General features: G+C 36.6%; 1 protein-coding gene across 2 annotated transcripts in view; it reads right to left on the reverse strand.

Annotated features, from left to right (window-relative positions):
* Positions 1 to 4,143: 4,143 nt before the first annotated feature.
* Positions 4,144 to 20,913, reverse strand: part of BRCA1 (BRCA1 DNA repair associated) — a 62,072-nt gene continuing 45,302 nt past the window's right edge. The window contains exons 14-22 of one of the 2 annotated variants that reach the window (XM_087917815.1): positions 19,916 to 20,003; positions 16,114 to 16,191; positions 14,268 to 14,308; positions 12,419 to 12,502; positions 11,003 to 11,057; positions 9,729 to 9,802; positions 9,055 to 9,115; positions 7,010 to 7,113; positions 4,144 to 4,528 (exon numbers count right to left, since the gene is read on the reverse strand). In XM_087917815.1, the coding sequence (XP_087773941.1) occupies positions 4,505 to 4,528; positions 7,010 to 7,113; positions 9,055 to 9,115; positions 9,729 to 9,802; positions 11,003 to 11,057; positions 12,419 to 12,502; positions 14,268 to 14,308; positions 16,114 to 16,191; positions 19,916 to 20,003 (609 nt within the window). In that variant the 3' untranslated portion in view covers positions 4,144 to 4,504. Of the gene's footprint in view, positions 4,529 to 7,003; positions 7,114 to 9,054; positions 9,116 to 9,728; positions 9,803 to 11,002; positions 11,058 to 12,418; positions 12,503 to 14,267; positions 14,309 to 16,113; positions 16,192 to 19,915; positions 20,004 to 20,913 lie in introns of those variants that run through there. The other variant, XM_087917816.1, reaches the window with a different exon arrangement.

Consider the following 20,913-nt stretch of genomic DNA (forward strand, 5'->3'; position numbering starts at 1 on the left):
TTTCCCTAAAAACCAACAAAGCAAATATACACAAAATTCAAGCAATAAAATCATAGCCAATTTGAAAATAGAACAGTTCTAACTGGTAGAACTAGAAGAATACTAAAAATATTAGTACTGCTAAAGACCAAATGTACTATTCTTAAATAATGTCCTTTTCCCCATGAATTTTCAAGCAAGTGATTCCAAAATCCTGCCCAACTCCAGCCTAAAAGTATTTTCTAACACAATCTGTAGCACTAGTGTTGTGGCCTGCCAGTGGCCAATGGAGTTGACAGCATATTCGGACAGTGAAAAGATTGGGGAGGAACATGGGCCAATCCTGGAATCTGGGGAAGCTTTAACGAGTGCTTTGCGTCGGAGACAGAGATGGAGCCAGGGCCGTCTGACAGTTATCAGCTGCCTTCAGAGTTGGACATCACTGAGGCAGAACAGCTGGAGCCTGTCCCCAGTGTGTGCATGCGCAGAGCTGCCAGAAGGAAACAGCTAAGAAAGAAGGGTCAATTTGGGAGTAAAGCCACAGGTAGCCGGTGAATGGCCCCTCCCAGAGGGAATAAAAGAGGAGAGAGAGGGGAGTGGGGTTTTGCAGGAGACAATTAGTTAATTTGGATGAAGATCTGTTCCTGCATGCTTGCCAAGTATTGTCTGCTGCAGCGTGTGGCATCTGAAAGATATTAGCCTGGAAACTCTCCAAGCCTGATAAAGATCTATAATTGTGAAATATCTTGAGACTGTTGGCCAGGACTTTGCTGGAGAGGAATTTACTTTAAACTAAATAAAAGGGGTTTATCAGGACGAGGAGTTGGCTTCATGCTGTTTGGGAAACCTAGATCAGGGCAAGAGCCTGAATCCAGTTTTAAGAACAGATTCGTTAAAATCAGCAACACAAAACACTGAAAATTAAGCTTTAAGAAATGTTTGACAATAGATCAATATATTATTATTAATGTGGCTTCAATTTTATAGAATTTACTCTATTTAAAAAGCCTTACTATCAGTGATTAGCAATCCTGTGTTTCAATATCCTATGAATCTGGCTTTTAAAGTAAATTAATTCCTAATATTCCACTCAATTTAATGTAATCAAGAACAACCATTTTTACTTCTCTATTTGGAAAGCAACTCTTACATTAACTCTTAAGAATATTTGCAATTTCTTAAGCTAATTTCTAAACCATTAGGTTTCAAGGCTTTGGCTTAGTGAAGCTTTTGGTTCTACCTAAAGGTGAAGGTTCCCCTCGCACATTCGTGCTAGTCGTTTCCGGATCTAGGGGGTGGTGCTCATCTCCATTACAAAGCCGAAGAGCCAGCGCTGTCTGAAGACAATTCCGTAGTTATGTGGCCAGCATGACTAAACGCTGAAAGTGCACAGAAGGCTGTTACCTTCCCACCAGTGGTCCCTATTTTTCTACTTGCATTTTTACATGCTTTCAAACAGCTGTGGTAATTAGTAATTAATTAATGCTAATATGGTTCTACTATACATATTCAAATGACTCTTCTGCTCTTCAAGAAAGAGTTGAGATGGATGATATTGTGTAAACAATATTGTGTATTGTAAATACACAATATTGTGTATTGCAGAATTTAGGAACTGTGGTAGTTCAAATACACAACATGAGTTTATCATTCAATTTATTGATTTATTTATTCCTACACTGTCCATCTCACCTAAATGACTCTGTATGATTTACAACATTTTCTATATGTTTTGGCTATTTCTAGCATTCAGGGATCATACTTAAAAGTATTTGAAATGAAAGTAACTATTGGTTTAGCCTTAGACACTCCTACATCATTTCCTACTCTGTATAACTGATGTGTGATCACAATAGACTAAAACTTGATTTGCACAAATATCGTTTCATATTATTACTGTTCTATTTGAAAAATATTGCACAATGACGATTATTTTGATTGGAAATATTAAAAGAGAACTCTTCAGCTATGCATCTTTTATGGTTCCAGCAGGTTATTCTGGAATGGAAGACTAAACTCTAGTTCAGGGGTGTCAAACTCCTGTTGTCATGGCAGCATCACATGACGTATCAGGACATTTTCCCCCTTCACTAAACCAGGTGTGGGCGTGGCCAACACATGACACATCTGGCCCGCAGGCTGAGAGTTTGACAGCCCTGCTCCAGTTTATTAACTTACCTGACTGACTTGAAAAAATTATGTAAATAATGACACGAACCAGTTACTTTAGCATTATAATACTTTATTTTCAACACTATCTACTTCGCATAGAAACTGCCTATCTGTTAAGATATAGCAGAGCAACCAAATCCACTTTCTATCAGTAGATTTTGTACCATATAGCACTCTTACAAAATACTTTCTTGAATCCAATTTGTCTCTTCTTCATGGGCCTGAAACTAATTCTAAATAAACTAAATTTTCCCTTTCACAACTCCCGGTAAGATAGTTAAACAGCCTTCCTGATAATTCCAGAGATTCCAATATAACCTGCCTTTCACTAAACTAATTTAACAGTCACTGAAAAATGTGCCTAGTGTCAAATAATGGAGAGACTGGCTGGCTGGGCTAGTCCTGGATAATAAGCTCAGCAGAAAACTGGTAAAAGAGTACCTTTGACTGGTAGAAAATTTGACTGAGAAGGGTTTTTTCCAACGATGGAAGCAAATATTCATGTCCCAGGATAATTTTGCAGGATCCAATCTTGGTCAGTCACCGGACTATAGATTTACTCTTCTGAGTTTTTGAACTCGCACTGGAGCCTATTCACAGGAAACTTCTCTCTACTAAAATGTGTCTGATATCATATTCTAGTGAGAGAGAAGTTGGATTGATGGATTCCAGTATGATTCCAAAAGTTTGTAAGAGTAAATCTTTGATCTCGGTGACTGACCCACATTGGATCCTGCAGGTGTTTTTCTTTTCTTTTACAGCGAATCAGAAACTACGAAGTATTAGCACAGAGGGAAAAAACCTATATAATAGAGAAAAGGATGCAAAAAACAGCTGTCAAGTTATCTCATGAATTAAGAGCAATACGAATTTATCTCAGAATTCAGAGGTTTTGACATAGAACAGAAAATACTTTCTCCTTCACCATCTTGACTGCAGCTATCTTTCCAATAGCTATGCATCTATGTTCACCTTTGAAATGGAAAGATAATTCAGAGCAGTGCCTATGGGGGCACATTGCCAATTTCCTCATATTATCTAGGCAATGTTTTGAAAGATAACTATAATCTTCTGGAAGACAGATACCAGAAGTGAAGGTGGACTTTGGAGAAAAGAAACCTGCCAGTCAAATGGTGAAACTGAATTGACAGTTAAAAAACGTTGCATGAACTCTTGGCAATAGATGGGGCAATTTTGATATAATTAGGCTATGGATTTCGTTGCTGGTTAGTGAACATTAATTAGGCAATTGCTCTTTATGAAGGCATGTAACATGTAGTGATGCATCTAGTGATGCCAATAGAACAAGTAGAGAAATCCATCAATGAAAGAGCTGTTTTACATTTTAAAAAAGACCACTTTATCGTATCCTTTTGCCTTAATAAAAGACTTTATGAATAACTGTACTTGCAATATGTATTACAAAATATTTTAGGAATGGCAGTACAGTGAATAAGAGCTATTAAGGACCTTTAAATATAGGGATTTAAACTGAGGAAGCTTGTGGGGAAAAGTGAACTAAATGAAACATTTTAAATCAGATTTTTCATAGTACTAGTCTTACAAATTCCCAATCAGATACTCAAACGCCATATACCTACAGTACACTCTATTTGGCTGAATCCTAGGTTTCTTAAGGTTTTTGTCTGACTTACTTCCAGAAAACTTTATTTCAGTTGATAAGCTAATTTAGAATTTGTATACAGAAAAGCATGATAACTTTAAAACAACATTGTTTTAAACAATGCTTTCACATGCAGTTACTTGTAAGAGGCATTCCTTTTGTGTGATATTGATAAATTGCCTCAGGGTAGTCTCTTCTTGAGTAGCAACTAGGACATGGAAGAGCATGTTCAGTCAACATCACCTGCATCTCAACAGAGAAGCAAAAACTAGATCCTGAGCTTGAGATTGGCACTATGGAAACAGAAAGTCCAAAGCAATCAGTCCTCTGAGGAAAATATCCAATTACAAATAAAATATGCACGAATCTGATTGTGAAAACTTTTTATTCAATAACATTTCAGGGTGGTAGTCTTCTCCCTCTTATTGCCAGTCTTTAATGTGGGCTACATATTTTATTATTTGAACTATTACTTTTTAACTATAACTAAGTTGTAGAAAAGCTGTGCTGATTTTGTACACCACTTGGAAACACGTGACATAATAGCATGACAAGCAATAGATAAATTAAAGAAAATAAATGCATAAATTAGAGATTGCTCCTGGACTTGAAACTTCATGGAAGACACCACAATTCATCAGGCTAGATACTTCTCCAGTTCCCAAAACTTACTTATCAGTGCAGGTGAGAAACCCATTGGAAACTGTAATTCGTGCTACAAGAGCTTTATTATTCAGACATGGAAGATAGTTCCTGGGAACAGAGGGAGATAAAAGGGTAAAAGGCCAATCATTTAAAGCTAGGACTCTCAGCACTGACCTTCTTGCTTCTCCTGAAGGTCAGACCTTTATTAGCTGGCTGCATCTGCCTACATACTTTACTGCCTTTTTCACTAAATCTGGTTCGCACCATCACCCTCTGCCTCCCGTGTTGATTACAGTATTTACTGCCTCAAAGCAAGACAATGCATATTATTTATTGTTATAACCATTTCCATTAAACACTGAATTATTTTAAAAATCTGTTGTCAAATTTATCTTTGATAACTTTTTAGTAACTTTTAGTAAAAGAGTCTTATTAGCATGTCTTTAAATATTGCAGCATTACAAACACACACACACATACGTGTGTGTGTGTGCGTGTGTGTATTTTATATAGAGGTAGTCCATCACTTATGATCATTCATTCAGCAACTGTTTTGAAATGAACAAAGGGGCACGGCTACTCATTGCCCCTATAGTAACATGAACTAAGGCACTTGGGAATCTGCCTGCTCTTATTACCGACTCCAGGGATTTTGCAGTGCCTCCATGTCTATCTTCTCCCACATCCCACTCTGCTGGGTTCCCATAGGCCTTAGGCCTGCTTCCTACCTCACCTGGCCCTACACCTCTTTCCTACCTTTTCCATAAATAACCTTTGGGAAATAGTCATTCCATCACATGGACTTTCTATATAGAGGCCGTGTGGCACTATTGCAGAAATGGGTATCATTTGGGGAATTGTGACTGCTCTTAAATGGCACCCACTTCTCAGCAGTAGTATGTGGCATCTGTACTGAATAGGAAGGGCAAGGAACAGATTGGCCTGTTCTCCCTCCCAAATACAATCACTGGAGCGATATAGGCCTTTTTGTAGAAAAGCTACATAGCTGCCTCTTTCAAAGGAGATTTACAAAAAAAATAAGTTGCCAAGCCAAGATACTTGGTGGGGAGAAGGGTGTGGGTCCCAGTGAAGTGGACAGTAGGCCCAAGCTCTGCGAGAATCCAGCAGGTTGGCAAACAGAGCATGGGATGCCACAGAGAACAGGAGGAGACCCTGGAAGGCCATGTGTGAACTGGGAAAGCCCTGCAGTGTAGGTATTGGCCTGTACCAGACCTCTTAGGACTTCCCCCCATGCCCCTGGGAACCCAGTGCTCTGCTTAACAAATGCAACTATGAGAGCGAGATTGAGATCACTAAGCAAGTGATCATGTGGGCAGCTCATTTAACGATCCTTACAACTAAGTGAGTGACCAAAATGGGCAGGCTCCATTACAGCCAGGAGGACTACCTATATATAAGGGTGATGCTTATAAAAACACTCTGACTTTCCTAATAAATAGAAATATCCTATTAGAATAGCTAATGAAATAAAAACATAGCCAAACGAAGCATGTATAAAGAATCAGTGGCTTCTTGGGCTTAGATTTAGGTAAGCATCTTTGCCTGAATTAAACGAATTACCCTAATTAACAGAAAATTTGCCACATCCAGAGAAAATCTCAATATCTCTCTTATACCCCCCCCCAATCTTAAATAAACAGAATGTCATTTATGTTCAAGAAATGAACTTAAAATTTAAACATGTGCACAGATGCACAGGGAATAAAATATGCTTGTGAGATAGCCCAAGTTTACTACTGGAAGAAATGAGAAACCAGTGAGGGAGTCCTTGCTCAAGACAATTATTAACTGCCTCCTCTGAACCTACCCACTTAATTTTTTGAAATGGGCAGATGAATGAAAGAGGATAATGACGTCTCTCCTTTTAGATATACTATCTGCTGTCCTGCAAGATTGTTCCCATTCAGTTTTCTGTTGAAGTTTTTTACTGCATAAAAATATGTATAATTTTAGGCCAACCATACTCACTACTATGATTGTGGTACTGACCAAGTCAAGTTTGCTTTTAAATTTCTTGACAGATAATGAATTTCTAACAGATTACATTTCTGACTCATTTATTATCAAACACAAACATTTGATTCCACACATGCCTCTTTATTGCCCTATGATCCTTTGCAGTAGTTTCTTGGACCATCCCCAATCTGGTTTGCTTCTAGTTAGTATGCTATGCCAATAATCCGGCATAACTGCCTCTTGAACACTCTCCCATGAAACAAGCAAACTGCTGCTCTCCAGCTAATTGAAGCTCTTTGTTCTGTCTAACTCTTGCAAATGATTACGTTTTAAAGACATTACCAGGAAAGAAAAAAATTCTTTCCAAACAAGGCAACAATAGATTATAAAATAAACTGCATCAACATAAAGAACACATTATTGATGTGTTGATTGATTATTGATCCACTGCAATTATTTTGTTGAAAATTGATATTTATCAATCTAATTCTACTTTTGGAGAAAGGCAGGGCATTTTTAGGCCAACTGAAATATTTATGATGTCACATTCTTTGTAAAGAAAATTACTCCAGAAACATTCATGTCTAATTCTAAGAACAAATTCCATTATACCTGTGGAATGATGTAGTCATTGAATGGCTGGCACTGATAGCAGGCAACACTGTCCAGCACCCACTCACGTGAAACTACAACAATGCTGCATTGCAGTGGGAGCTCTGCAAAATACCAGACAAGCAGTGAGACATTTAATGCCTATATCTTCTTCTTGAGAGTTCTTTCTTTAAGCCACTTCAATGAATAACATTTCAAATTCTAAGCATAGAAAATCATAAGGTTTTCCATTGTTGTTGCAACCATCCTTTACAAGACAATGTGTATAGGTAAGAGAGAAGCTTTTTATTCATAATATTGCATTCTCTGATTTTCCAAAAGCACATATGGAAAATAGAAAGATGACAAATTCTCATTTATATTACTGTTTGGAGAAACTTCTAAACAGTGCAGGTAGAGGCAGGCATTTCAAAGTTCTTTGCTCCATATCTTTCTCCCTGTAAGAGACAGTAAATCATATGCTTCAAATATCCTGGAGAACCTGGGATCTAACAGAAGACTGGAAAAGAACTGATGTGGTTCCATCTTTAAGAAAGGAAAAAATCAGACCCCCAAAAACTATAGATCAATCAGAGAAGATCCTGGAAAAGATAATCAAGCAGCAGATCTGCAAACAACTAAAAGCAAGCAAAGCTACAACTAGTAGCCAACAGGGGTTTGTCAAAAACAGACATTTCAAACAAATCTCATTTCATTTTTTGACTAAATTAGTGGATCACCAAAATGCAGTGGGCACAGTATTACTTGGATTTTAGTAAGGCATCTGAAAAAGTTGATCACAATCTTTTTCTTGGTAAAATAGAAAAACGTGGGATAGACTGCATCATCACACAGTGGATTTGTAACTATCTGACAAATCACACTCCACATATAGTTCTTATCAGAACTATATCTACATTGTAAGCAGTATTAGACACAATATTTTTCAATACGTTCGTAAAGAATTTAGATGAGGGAATAGAAGAGGAACTCATTAAATTTGCAGATGACCCCAAGCTGAAAGGAATAGCCAAAGACAGGCTCAAGATCCAGATGGATCTCAATAAACTAGTTCATTGGGCCTATCTAACAAAATGAAATTTAACATAGAGAAAAGTGAAGTTTTACACTTAAGAAAGAAAAATCAAAAGTACAAGTACAGACTAAGTGAAACCTGGCTCAACATTAGTAATGGAAAAGGGATTTTGAAGTCCTAGTGGATAACCATCTAAACACGAGCTAATAGTATGCAGCAGCAGTCAAAAAGGCCAATGCAGTCCTAGGTCGCATAACAGAGAGATATAATCAAGATCACGTGAAGTACCAGTACTGTTTTATAAAGCCTTGGTAAGACTGCACTTAGAATACTGCGTCAAGTTTTGGTCATCCCAATACAAAAAAGGTGTTGAAACTTTGGAAAGAGTTCAGAGAAGAGCAACAAAATTATTACATGCCTAAAAACTAAAACATACAAAGAACTGGGTATACCTAGTCTAGTACAAAGAAGGACAAGGGTGACATGATAGCAATTTTTCAATACTTCCAGAGTTGCCATAAGGAAGAGGGGGCAACTTATTTACCAAAGCACCTGTAGGCAAGGCAAGAAATAATGGATGGAAACTAACCAAGGAGGGCAAATTAATCAAGGAAAGAAGCAACCTAAAACTAAGGAACATATTCCTAACATGAGAACAATTAACCAGTGGAACAAATTGCCTTTGGAAGTTGTGGGTGCCCCATTCATCACTGGAGGCTTTTAAGAAGAGACTGGACAGCCATTTATCGGAAATAGCATAGGTCTCCTGAGAAAACAGAGGGTTGTACTAGATGATCACCAAGGTACCTTCCAACTCTGCTCTGTTAAGGAACAGTAATGTCTTTTACCAATTTCATAGGGAACAGAAGTTGGTGATAATCAGTTATAGCTGATGATTAAAGCTAACCATACTTCTTACTCCCTCACATGTTTATCTGGTGCAGTATTTTATTATACCAAGTAAGAAGTCAGTCAGACATTTTGTAAAGCCTTTATGACTGAGGTGACACAAGCAGTATTATCACCTCACCTTGGCAGGTGCTTTCTTCTGTCCATGCATCAGGCTGAACAACTATCACAGCAGTGGAGTTCTAAATGATCACAGGATAAAAGACAAAAAGGAAAAGGAAAGTGGCATAGAGGATCAATGCATCTTTCCTGTACACAATTTGTACTGATAAGGCATATTATTCTTCAGCTTTGCTGTAATACTCCAATCAGATGGGGAGTCACAGAAGAAATAAAAATTTTGCAGGCAAACAACTACTCTACGTGACAAAATAAAAGTTAAAGGAGATACATGATACTCATGGGAAAGCCATGACATAATATAAAGGTTACACATTGTAGTTTATGAGATGCTGAACACTGATATGTCACCACTCATTTACAAAATATTTTCTCTTAAAAGGAAATGAGTGCTGTACACAAGTCTTCTTAGTGGATGCCCTATTGCAATCCCACAGAGCTGCATGCATCTGCTGAAGAAAATATTCAACCCCTTAGCTCTATGTTTATTTGCAATGACTTGGGTGAGGGGATTTCTAGTAGCAATACAGGACAAGATAAGCCATTAATCTGATTCTATATCTAAGCAGAACCAGCTAAATTTACCAGCATCTTGAAAGAATAAAGGGAAGGTGGGAAATGATGATTATTGGTATCTTTCTTTCTCAAACTGGCCCATATAGTTATCATGCTTACTGTTGCATTTGTAAATAAGTGAGGTTCCTTCACAAGGGAAGCGCCACAGAGTTCTACAATCCATTCCAGTTGTTCTGAGAAATTCCCAAAAGATAAACAAAATGCATTATATATAATGGCAAAGTATTTTATCCCTTCATAAGATGTTAAGCCCAAATCGAAGACCACTGACATTACAAGCAAATTTATTTTGAGTTCTTCAGTTGCATATTCTATACTTCTGAATCCTGTCAAAATGGAACTTAGCACTAGTCACAAAATTTAACCACCAAATTCAAACTTGTACAGGTTCCTCAGCTTATAACCATAATTGGAATTAGACTCTCAGTTTTTTTTAACAAAATAACTATTAAGCAAGACATTATGTGGCTGCTTTGTATAATGATTGCTTTCCCAACAGTCCCACTTATGGTCATTAAGGATCTTGTAGGTTCTTAAGTGGACAGAGTCCCAAGTAAATAGCACAGAGTGCCTCAGAGGGGTGGGCAACCTTCCCTGCCAGCTTTCAATTGCCTTTCTGTGGAAGCCAACAGAGTATATTGGATCACCTGGCAACTGTACATAAGTCCAAATAGGTTGTCAAACACCCAGATTGTGATCACATGATTATAGTAGGAATATGTTGCAACAGTTGGAAATCCTTTGCAGGCTATAAATCACCCTTTCCAAGGTTGTTGCTAAATAATAAAGATGCGATACTGAATTTTATTTTAGTCTTTCAAGATATTAGCTATCCTATATTTTGTGCCATTTGCAAATATTCTAAGCATTCCTGCTTCCGGATACTAAGTTATTTAATTTTAAGAAAAGAGATGAAGAGATAGCATTTAACCAAGACAGCATACAATCCTTGCAACTTGCATTTTAAGAACTATTCATCAAGCAAGTCAATAAAGATAAGGAGACAGACACATCACAATTTGAGAAAGAATATGGATATAACTATTTACACAGCCAGAACGATCATCTCTGTTAATGAGGATCAGGAGCAGAATGAATTATGCAGGAATGGGCAAACATATGTACATTAATTTATCTTAAAAAATTTGAGGTAAGAAATGTCTCTGCAGCAGGACATAAACCTTGCTTTACTAAAGGATAAATATTATTGAGTGAGCAAAGAAAATTAAGCTATTAAAGCTTGTTAGCTTTTTCTCAAAAAGTTGGATCATTTCTTGACAGAACTCAATTGTTTACACAACCAAAAGGGGGAGTAAAGAGACTTCAATTAGATTCATTCCCTCAACTTATGTCAAGAATCCCAATCCCCTTACCTGGGAGCATGTCAGTGAATGGTCCATAGCAACAAATCTCCAATCCTTGGAAAAGCTGGGAAGGAAAACAGATATGTAAGCATGGTGTAGAATTACACTATGAAATAAGAACTTGTAAAGTTACCAGCTAGATCAGAATGTGTCCAACACACATGATTTGAACACAATAAAAACTACATTCGGGAATATCATTGATTGACAATGGAATACGTCAGCTAAAGAAGACTGACAATGAGACATTTCAGTGAGACTGGAGACATATCTGATATTAAGTTTCTGAACAGTTTAAATTGTTAACCAGAAGAAAATTCAGTTAATCTGCTTCACTTTTTAAAAAAAATAGTTAGGCACTGAGTACAGAAGTAGCTGAGAAGCAAGAACTTCTTAAAGGCAGCAAGTAAAATTCTTAAAGGCAGAGAAATTCATAGGATAAGATAATCGAATACTATACACATCTATATCTTCCACCTGAAAACAATCAAGCCAATGGAACTGGAAAAGAAACTGAAGTAACTACTGGTTAGCGTTATCAACTTTTAGCCAATGGGAATACTGTAGCTGATGTTGCATTGGCTTCATCAATTTCCCCTTTCCAGCTTTCTACCAAGCATTTAGCTTGGAAGAGACTTTCCTAGTGAGAGGGAAGGCAAGAGAGAATCTGGAAATATCTTTCTGGACTATTAAAATGGCCTGGGAAAAGAAGGGACCAACTTAAATTGGTATCGCCCCTCCTTCCCACCCACATTCTATCCAGCATTCACCTCTGTGCAGGAACAGAGGCAGGCCTCTAAATCTTTGAATTCCAAGAAGAGCAGAGACCGACTAAATAAATGAAAATGAAATAGCAGGATGCAAGCACTGCTGCTTCTGCAACATTATTTTGCACTAATTCCCAGCTATGATTCCTCATTATAATCTCCTTCCCTCATTTTTTTTTTTGAATGGGGGTTAGTTATGTCCTTCTATGGCAACAGAGCATTTTGAATTATAGCTGTCCCTTTTCTTATAATTTCTGAATGTATTATCTTAACGCTCAGAAAATAAGTCACTTTTTAAAGAGGAAATCACACCATCTCAATCTCTATCCTCCTTTGGGACAATACCATTCCACTTAAAGAAATCTGAAAAACTTTGGGATAGGCTATGAAACGCTAATGCTGCAAAAATTATTCAGGCAGGCTATGTTATTTATATGGATACTTTTTATATCCAACATAATTGCATTCTATGTTTCTTCTCCTAAGGATCATAATGGCCTGCGGAAAAAATGAAAGTCCTTCTCAGGATTTTACTTTGTGAAAGCAATCTTTTTCTCCTTTTTCTCAAACTTCTTCATTTCCTATGATGACAAAGAAGAGGGGCACACTTTAGGGATAATTTTTTTCTTTTATGAAGCACAGCTTACGATAGCCATACCTTTCCAACAGGTGATTCTCTTGCTCTTTTAGGTCCTTGATGGTTTCTCCCATTGATTACATCTCCTCTCACTTCAAAATCTTCCTGAAAACAAAGCAAATAGTCAGATGGCAATGAATTCCTGGCTAAGTCATATCTTATATGACTGAAGCAGAAAAAGAATTATGGCATGTAGAGGTCAAATATCAAACTAAAGCAGTAGAAAGAACGTATGAATGCAGCAATACAATTCTTATTCCACATTTTATTGTTAAAAAAGGATGTTTACATTATATTTAAGTGGAAACCATTATCTAATTAAGCAAATTCCCTTTAGCAATTTTAATATACATATTCAATAATAATAATACAGCAATATAATCAATGGCAGGATAAGATGGTGGTTGAACACACAAGTTAGCTATGACATGTTATGTACCGAGGACCAAAATTATAGCATTAAACACTTTTGGAGAAAATCTATCCATTGTCTAACTGCTGACCTCTCCTCTAGAATTGGAGGACAATATATTTTTCAACTTCTTCCTTCAACATAAGGGGCAACTCAAACAGGACTCAGGCAGAATTTTCCTGAAGCTTTACGGTTTTATTCTAATTGAGTGGGAAAATGAAAAAAGGGGGTGCTGAAAGGAAAGGACTGAAAAATAATTCAAAGTTATTCTAGCTGTCATTCAGAAAAACAGAGTCAGAGCTAGATACCACCATATATAACATGTTATAATTTCTTCCTCTAATAACATTGGCAAATAAAACCCATCAAATCATTAATCTCTGCCATCAATTTAGATAAACTTCAAGATAGTTGCCTAGTCAGGAACCTCAAACAACCAAACATGCAGAGCAGTGCCTAACTGTCAGTGCTTCTCCCTAACTCAGCAAAGGAGGACAAGAAATTCCCTCAGCACTCTTAATCTCTTGCAGGATTAAGGGTCCTAGGAAATCCAGGAAGACACAGGACCCAGCCTGTACAGCAGTTATTCCAGCTAAATAGCAGTATCTTTCATCCAACAAAATTTGTCAATTCTTTCAAATTGTCCAAAGTTTGTTTGTTACTTTGGGAAACAGAACATTTATTGTGTTATTATTTCTAAATTTTTAAATGTATGCTATGCCTTTCAGTGGCTTGATTCCATTTTACCATGTCACAGGCAAAATATCAGATGCAGTGCCTGAAGAAAGAAACAAGCAAGCTCTTGTTGAAGGAAATTGTGTTTCCAACCCTTAAAGAATGGCCTTGCCTGTTGTTAGTTACTCTTCTCCTCTCAAGAGGCAATGCATAGACATATTAAGGATTTTTCTATTTTTCTTGTCTAGTCTCTTCTTGGTCATTAGAATCTACTAAATATTCAATCAATCAATCAATTTTGTTTACATTCCAAAGGTCCAAAAGCTAGTTACAATGTAAACATAGTACTGGATAAAACAAGTAAACTATTCAGTAAATATTACATAGAAGATTTAAAACAAATCATTGGTTCATTATTAATAGCTTTGGTTTTACAGCCATAGTTAACTGTTGCCACTGTAATTTGTTTACAGGATTTTCATCTGCAAGTAAATTTTTACATACTCAGAAATATCTTTCCTTGGTTTAGATATTTAAAATATGCCAGATACTTTTCTGAAGATTTATAAGATTCACATTTATAATGCATTATACATACATTAAATTACTATCACAATATTATACTGAGAATTGTATAAGATTAAGCATTTAAAGGAGTTGCAAAAAAAGATGCACTAATTAATCATCGATTTCTCCTACCTTCCTCATTTAAGGACTTTGCAAGCATACCGTTCTGGTTAAAAAACCAAAACCACCTATCCCTTCCCATAAACACAGACATACCTCTTTAAGAACTCTTCCTGCTTCGAATGAATGAATAATCCCTAGATCAATTGAAGCAGAAATTATTATTACTATTTAAAGTAGCACTTTGTATCATTTGTATCATTTATTTTAAAAATACAACAGAAAACTGCATGGAGAGTTGCAAATGTCCATATTTATATAATAGTGCCTGCCAGCAGCATTACTATGCACCACTAGAAACCTTACCTCCCTATCCCTTCCAGATTTTAAAATTCATTCTCTACAAGATTTTCTGAAATTGTTTGTGGTTAACTTTTGGAGATAATGCCAATCCCTTTAAGAGCAACTGTAGGCAAAATAATGTATCACAATATCACAGGAAAAAAATACATGTCTGGTAATCAGAAACAATCCAATTAAATTATATGAAATAAGCAGCACAAACTCAAGTGCTTCTTTTCTTGTTCCCATATTTTCAATAACAATTTTCCACATTTTAAAATCATATTCTAGGAAGTTCTTGGAGGAGAATGGTATAAATATGAAAATGAAACAAATATAAAAATATATCCACCTTTGTTAGCAAGACCCTAGATAAAATTTGGGAAAATCTAGTATCAGAGTATCAGAACAATTAATTTTTGTTTAGCTTAGCAAACGCATTGAAGATCGGATGTAGACAAACGAAATTCAGATCAAAGCATTAGTTTGCTCTAATAATTCCATAGATTGTTTGCCCACAATTCATACATGATCTTCAAAGCTCATGCAAGATTCTAGATAATATTTCTGTGTTTCACTATAATGCAAAGAATTAGTGGCAAATACTTTGAATATCTATTAGTATTTTATCTGGTTTTGCTCAAGAAAGAAACAATCTTGAACTATCCTTGGTATAAGTCAAGCTAGAAAATGTGAATCTTTCTTTCTACTCAGTGTTTGACATTTACTAAAGATAAATGTTTCCTTTTGACTAGTTGATACTCCATGGATTTATGGAACTGTCCAATATGGTGTTACTGCCTTTATTTTCCTTTATTGTTTAATATTATTTTATTTTGATGAAATGTTTCTTTTTTAGCTAAAGGCAAAATGTCAAATATAATGGCACAGCTAACTTACAATAATTTATTGTATGTTAATGATATGAACTGTTTATTAATAAGAATCTATGCCTGAACACTAAACTGAAATACACAATGCACCATAAAGGAAGTTTGTGTTCTGGTTCACCAGCAGCTGGTCAGATGGCATAAGTATCGGACAGTGAGGACGAAAGGGAACCAGTCAGGGAGTTTGGACAGGACTTGGACAAAGGTCCTGCATCCTATGCAGGGATGGGGCCAGGACCATCTGTGAGTGAGGTGCTGCCTTCGGAGCCTGGCAGCAGCGAAGCAGAGGACCCGGGGGAGCCTGTTCACAGTGCGTGTGTCAGCAGAGCTACTAGAAGGCGAGAACAGCTGAAGCAGAAGGGGCTACTCGGGAGTAAGGCTGGGAGGTGATTGCCCCCCCCCCTTAAGGGATAAAAGTCAGACCTCAATGAGGAAGAGCTTTGCAGGAAGCAAAGCAGTTCGATAATTTCCGAGTCCTTCATGAAGCTTTGTGTACTCTGGTTGTTTTTTTCTGGGTTTTTGGATTGGTTTATGTTAGCCTTAATTGGACTTGTTTTTTGGCAGCATTCTACAGAACTGAAAAGCATGCTCTTATCTGGAGGAAGTGTGTATAATTAGTTTTGACTGGAAATGCAAGTAATTTCCAGCATCACATTAAAATAGGTTTTACTTTTAAATTCAGTTTGTGTTTTATTAAGTTTGATGAAGCCTGGGTCAGAACAATGTGCATGGACAGAGGGAATTTTAAAAAATTAAATATTCACACTTACACTGGTAGCTCAATATCCATTTTTGTGCAGCAATACCTGTAAAGTATTTCAGGGTTCTCTCACAGACCAGATCCTCATCTGAAGAAGAGAGAAAAAATTCACTTAGTGTTCAATATTAAACAAATACAGACCATTGATTATTTTTAAAATATTTTCTTTACAGAAGGTCTGCACACAATGTCAGAAGCTGCTTTCAAAGATATGCCCAGTTTCAAAAGCAGCTTGTTGAGTTGCAGAGACCAGAGCTTTACAGATTAAATGATTACATACCTTCTTTTAAAATGATATTTTTCATAACCTGGCCAATAGAATGGTTTGAAACAACATAAAGTGAAAGATTGCAAATTTTATCTGAAAATATAGATTACAAAAAAGCTTAGCTTCCTTTATGCAAATGGATAGAATGGAGTCTTCTTAATGGTAGATAAAAGAACAGAAGAACTGTATTATAGTTAGTGACTTGCAATAGTGCAGAGGCAAGTAAACAGCCCTTCAGACAAGGGTCATTGGCTCTTTTGATGCTCACCCTCCTCGAGTTTGCAAATTTGCTAAATAGCAGCCACAGATTACAGACTGTCCAAATGAAGTAAGAGATTTCTATGTTAGCATATGATCTTATTAGCTCTTGGAGTAATAATATTACAAAAATCATAAGTGATTTAGTAAACCTATCAGATTGTAATTTTTTAAAAAGTTTCCTTTTCCTTTTCAACACTTTTATCTTTCATGTAATAACTTTAGAAGCTGAAAAAAATAGATACTGTTTGCAGTCACACTTCTGACATTCAAAAGAGGGAAAGAAAGACTTTTCTAGGAATTCTGGTTCATCCGCGACCATACCTTTCCTAACTTTAATATTCAGTAAATATTTATTTGAGGAAAACATCAGGTTGCCAAAACTGTACTATCTCTCAGTTGCAATGAACCCAATCTAAATATTGTATTAACTCAAAGGAAGCTGACACAGTATCCTGAATAATAAGTAGCAGTGCATATATTTGTTTACCAGGATAATTTATTTGTTTTTGAACTTTCTTTACCTAATGGTTAACTTTTCTAGTTGATTTGTAGCTTTTGTTTGCCTTCTAGATATAAATTCAAACATTGAATCACATTTTATTGCGTTCTGCTGCTACAATGTTGGGACAGAAAAAGAAAAAATAGTTTTGCATACGAGTGTGAAACAGGAAATGGAATCAAAACATAACAGGAAATGTATGGATTTTAATTCAGGACTTCCAAGACCATTACACACCATTACAATCACGATCTTTCATCCCTTGATTGGCAATTTCTATTCACTGGATGCAATACTGTTGAAGACCAATACAACATATTTTTACTTGAAGTCCAAAGAGTCATCTATCTATATGTACCAATAACAATTCCAAAAACCAGAAAAAACAGATTACCCATAACAATAAGGAAGCTTCAATCCAAAAAGAGATCCCTTTGGTGGAAAAACAAATCTGGTCACGTTGCCAACTTCAGAAGTCGATACAAAAATTTATGCCACCAGATAAAGACTGAATGCACCAACTATCACATTAAACAAGAGGAAAACCTTCTACGCACAAATTCCACCCCAACTTTCTACAATTTTGTAAACAACAAACTAAAAGACTCAAGTCCATCCCACCCCTGAAAGGACCAAATGGTAAAGACTGCAACGACAATATTAAAGCCAACCTCTTTAACACATTCTTTGGCTCAGTATTTGTAAACAACAATGGATCATGCCCAGTATTTCTTAGTCGAACCACAGGCAACTACAATGATCTAATACATATCGATTTTACAGAAGACAATGTTGAAAAAGCACTACACAATCTAAAACCATCTCTATCTATTGGTCCGGATGGAATATGTGCCTACTTCTTAAAAAAGCTATCCACTGCCATAGCCGAACCTCTAAGCATAATCTTCGAAAAATCTTTCAGGACCAGCTCCTTGCCTAACCTATGGTCACAAGCCAGGTCATCCCCATCTTCAAAAAGGGAGACCCCAGTTTAGTTGAAAATTACAGACCAATCTCTTTATGCTGTGTTACCTGTAAAGTCATGGAATCAATTATTAACCAATCCATTATCCTCCACTTAGAGACAAACAACTTGATCTCTAATAAACAATTTGGTTTTAGAAAAAACTATCCTGTAATCTGCAACTCTTACACTGCAAAAACACATGGACTACACAACTTGATCAGGGCAAAGCAATAGACGCAATCTACATAGACTTCTGTAAAGCCTTTGATTCAGTGGTACACGACAAACTACTACTAAAACTAAAATTTTATGGTATCTCTGGACACCTGCATAACTGGATAGAAGCATTCCTGTCAAACAGACAACAAATGGTCAAAATTGGGAGCGTCCTATCAAATTCTGTACCTGTCAATAGTGGTGTCCCCCAAGGCAGTATTCTAGGACCAACTCTCTTCATACTCTACATAAATGACCTCTCTGATCATATTAAGAGCAACTGCGTTCTCTTTGCTGATGATGTAAAGCTATTCAACACCACAGACAATACTACTACCCTTCAAAAAGACCTCGACTAAGTATCAGAATGGTCAAACAAATGGCAACTTCAAATCACAACAAGTAAATGCTGTCTTACATATTGGCAAAAAACAAACAAACCGGAAAACAAAATACAAGCTGACTAGTCAAGACCTTGTAGATGATCGAAACTCTGTCAAGGACCTTGGAATTCTCATCTCAATTCTGACCTAAGTGCTAGAGCCCACTGTAACTACATAGCCAAAAAAGACATTAAGAGTTGTTAACCTAATCCTATGCAGCTTTTTCTCTGGTAATATCACACTACTAACTAGAGCATACAAAACATTTGCTGGAGCAATACTCAAATACAGCTCATCAGTCTGGAACCCGCATTACGTATCTGATATTAACACAGTTGAGAAAGTCCAGAAATATTTCACAAGAAGAGTTTTCCACTCCTCTACTTGTTGCAGTATACCTTATGTCACCAGACTTGAAATTCTAGACCTAGAAAACCTAGAACTACGCCATCTTCGGTCCGATCTAAGTATAAAATAAAATATAAAATCATACATTGCAATGTCCTACCTGTCAATGAATACTTCAGCTTCAACCACAACAATACAAGAGCACACAATAGATACAAATTCAAGGTAAACCGCACCAAACTTGATTGCAGGAAATATGACTTCAGCAACAGAGTGGTCAATGTCTGGAACTCTCTACCTGACTATGTGGTTTCTTCCCCAAACCGTAAAAACTTTAATCTTAGACTGTCTACTATTGACCTCACCTCTTTCCAAAGAGGTCTGTAGGGAGTGTACATAAGCGCACCAACGTGTCTACCGTCCCTGTCCTATTGTTTCTTTTATTTTTCTTATCTGTATCCATTTCATGTATTCATAACTATGTTTATTCTTATACCTACTATCTTGTAAGCGATTGACAAATCAAATTAAATAACAAATAAAAATGAAAAAAATTATTAGGAGATACACTGACCAATATGTTTTGGCACAAAAAAGCTAACCAGATGTTTTGGGGAGGAATAGTAGCAGTATATGATATAAGAATTTTTTGTTAATCACTACGTCCAATATTTAACAATTGGAAAAATAACCTCCGAACATGAATGAGCAACCATGTAAAATAGAATTTGGCAGATCTAAAATAGGCAAGACTAGCTATTACATATTAATATTACATTAAGATCTCACAGTCATAAAGGTATACCAACCCATCCAATCAATTATGAAGATAAAACAAATAGGAAGTTCACTTCTGTGTTTCTAACTCACCTGTTTTCATTATTACATGGGTTGTTTTTTCAGTAATTTTATTACACCAAGTGCTCTCAGTTTTCTTGGCAAATTTACGTACTAGTTTCTAGAAGAAAATAAAAACTGAATTAGAAACAATTGGTTTTATTAGAGATTGCTGGCTTCTCAACGGCATCCGTTTTGTCCTGTTTTTGGCTCATTCTAGGTGGCAGGGATCGCCGCTGCTGCCTATCCCACTGCACCACCTCAGCTCTTATAGGAGAAATGAATCTTTTATCTCCCCTGCTCTCAAATTGTAATGGTTATAATCAAGACCTTGAATTGGAAACAGATGCATAATAACAAAAAAGTGAGTAACTTGATGCTAATAACTGGAGATGGTCTGGAATTCAATTGCCATGTTTAAAATCTATTTCATTTACAGCGTATAGTAATCCAAAGATAATTAAGATATTTACATAGCCAACTAGTACAGATTTTAGAAAGAGGTACAACTAGTAGATGAGCCTAACTGAACACAAGTGAGCCACAATTGCTACTGGAATATAAATCAAGGTAAAGTCAAGGGGCACCTTTAATGTAATTAAGTTTGGTGACAGATAAAACAAATCAAGACAGTTCAATTAGTTGTCTTAGTTATTCTATTGGATAGAAGAATCTTTCTTCTTTCAATTAACTTTCTACCCTGTTTCTCCAACAATACGGCCTCCCCCAATAGGAAGTCCCAGCATGTTTTATAGGCATGAAATGAAATTAAGCTCCTCTCCCCAAATTAAGGCCTATATTAAAACATGCGAAATGGGGGAAATGGTGGTGGGGGGCTTGCCGTTAGGAAGTACTTTTGTTGCACACCCAGATATGGTGCTGCCTGCGTTGACCCCGATATGAAGTGCCCCACCAACATGAGGTCAACATTCAAGCCGTTGCCGCCCACCCGAAGATGCAAGGGGGGGGGAATTAAGTCACCCCCGGAAAAGACGGCGTAGCCATTTTTTCAGGGCTCAAAAAAAAAAAAA

This window comes from Pseudonaja textilis, chromosome Z, assembly GCF_049901715.1.
Source record: "Pseudonaja textilis isolate UNSWEBS1 chromosome Z, rPseTex1.2, whole genome shotgun sequence".
Lineage (NCBI taxonomy): Eukaryota > Metazoa > Chordata > Lepidosauria > Squamata > Elapidae > Pseudonaja > Pseudonaja textilis.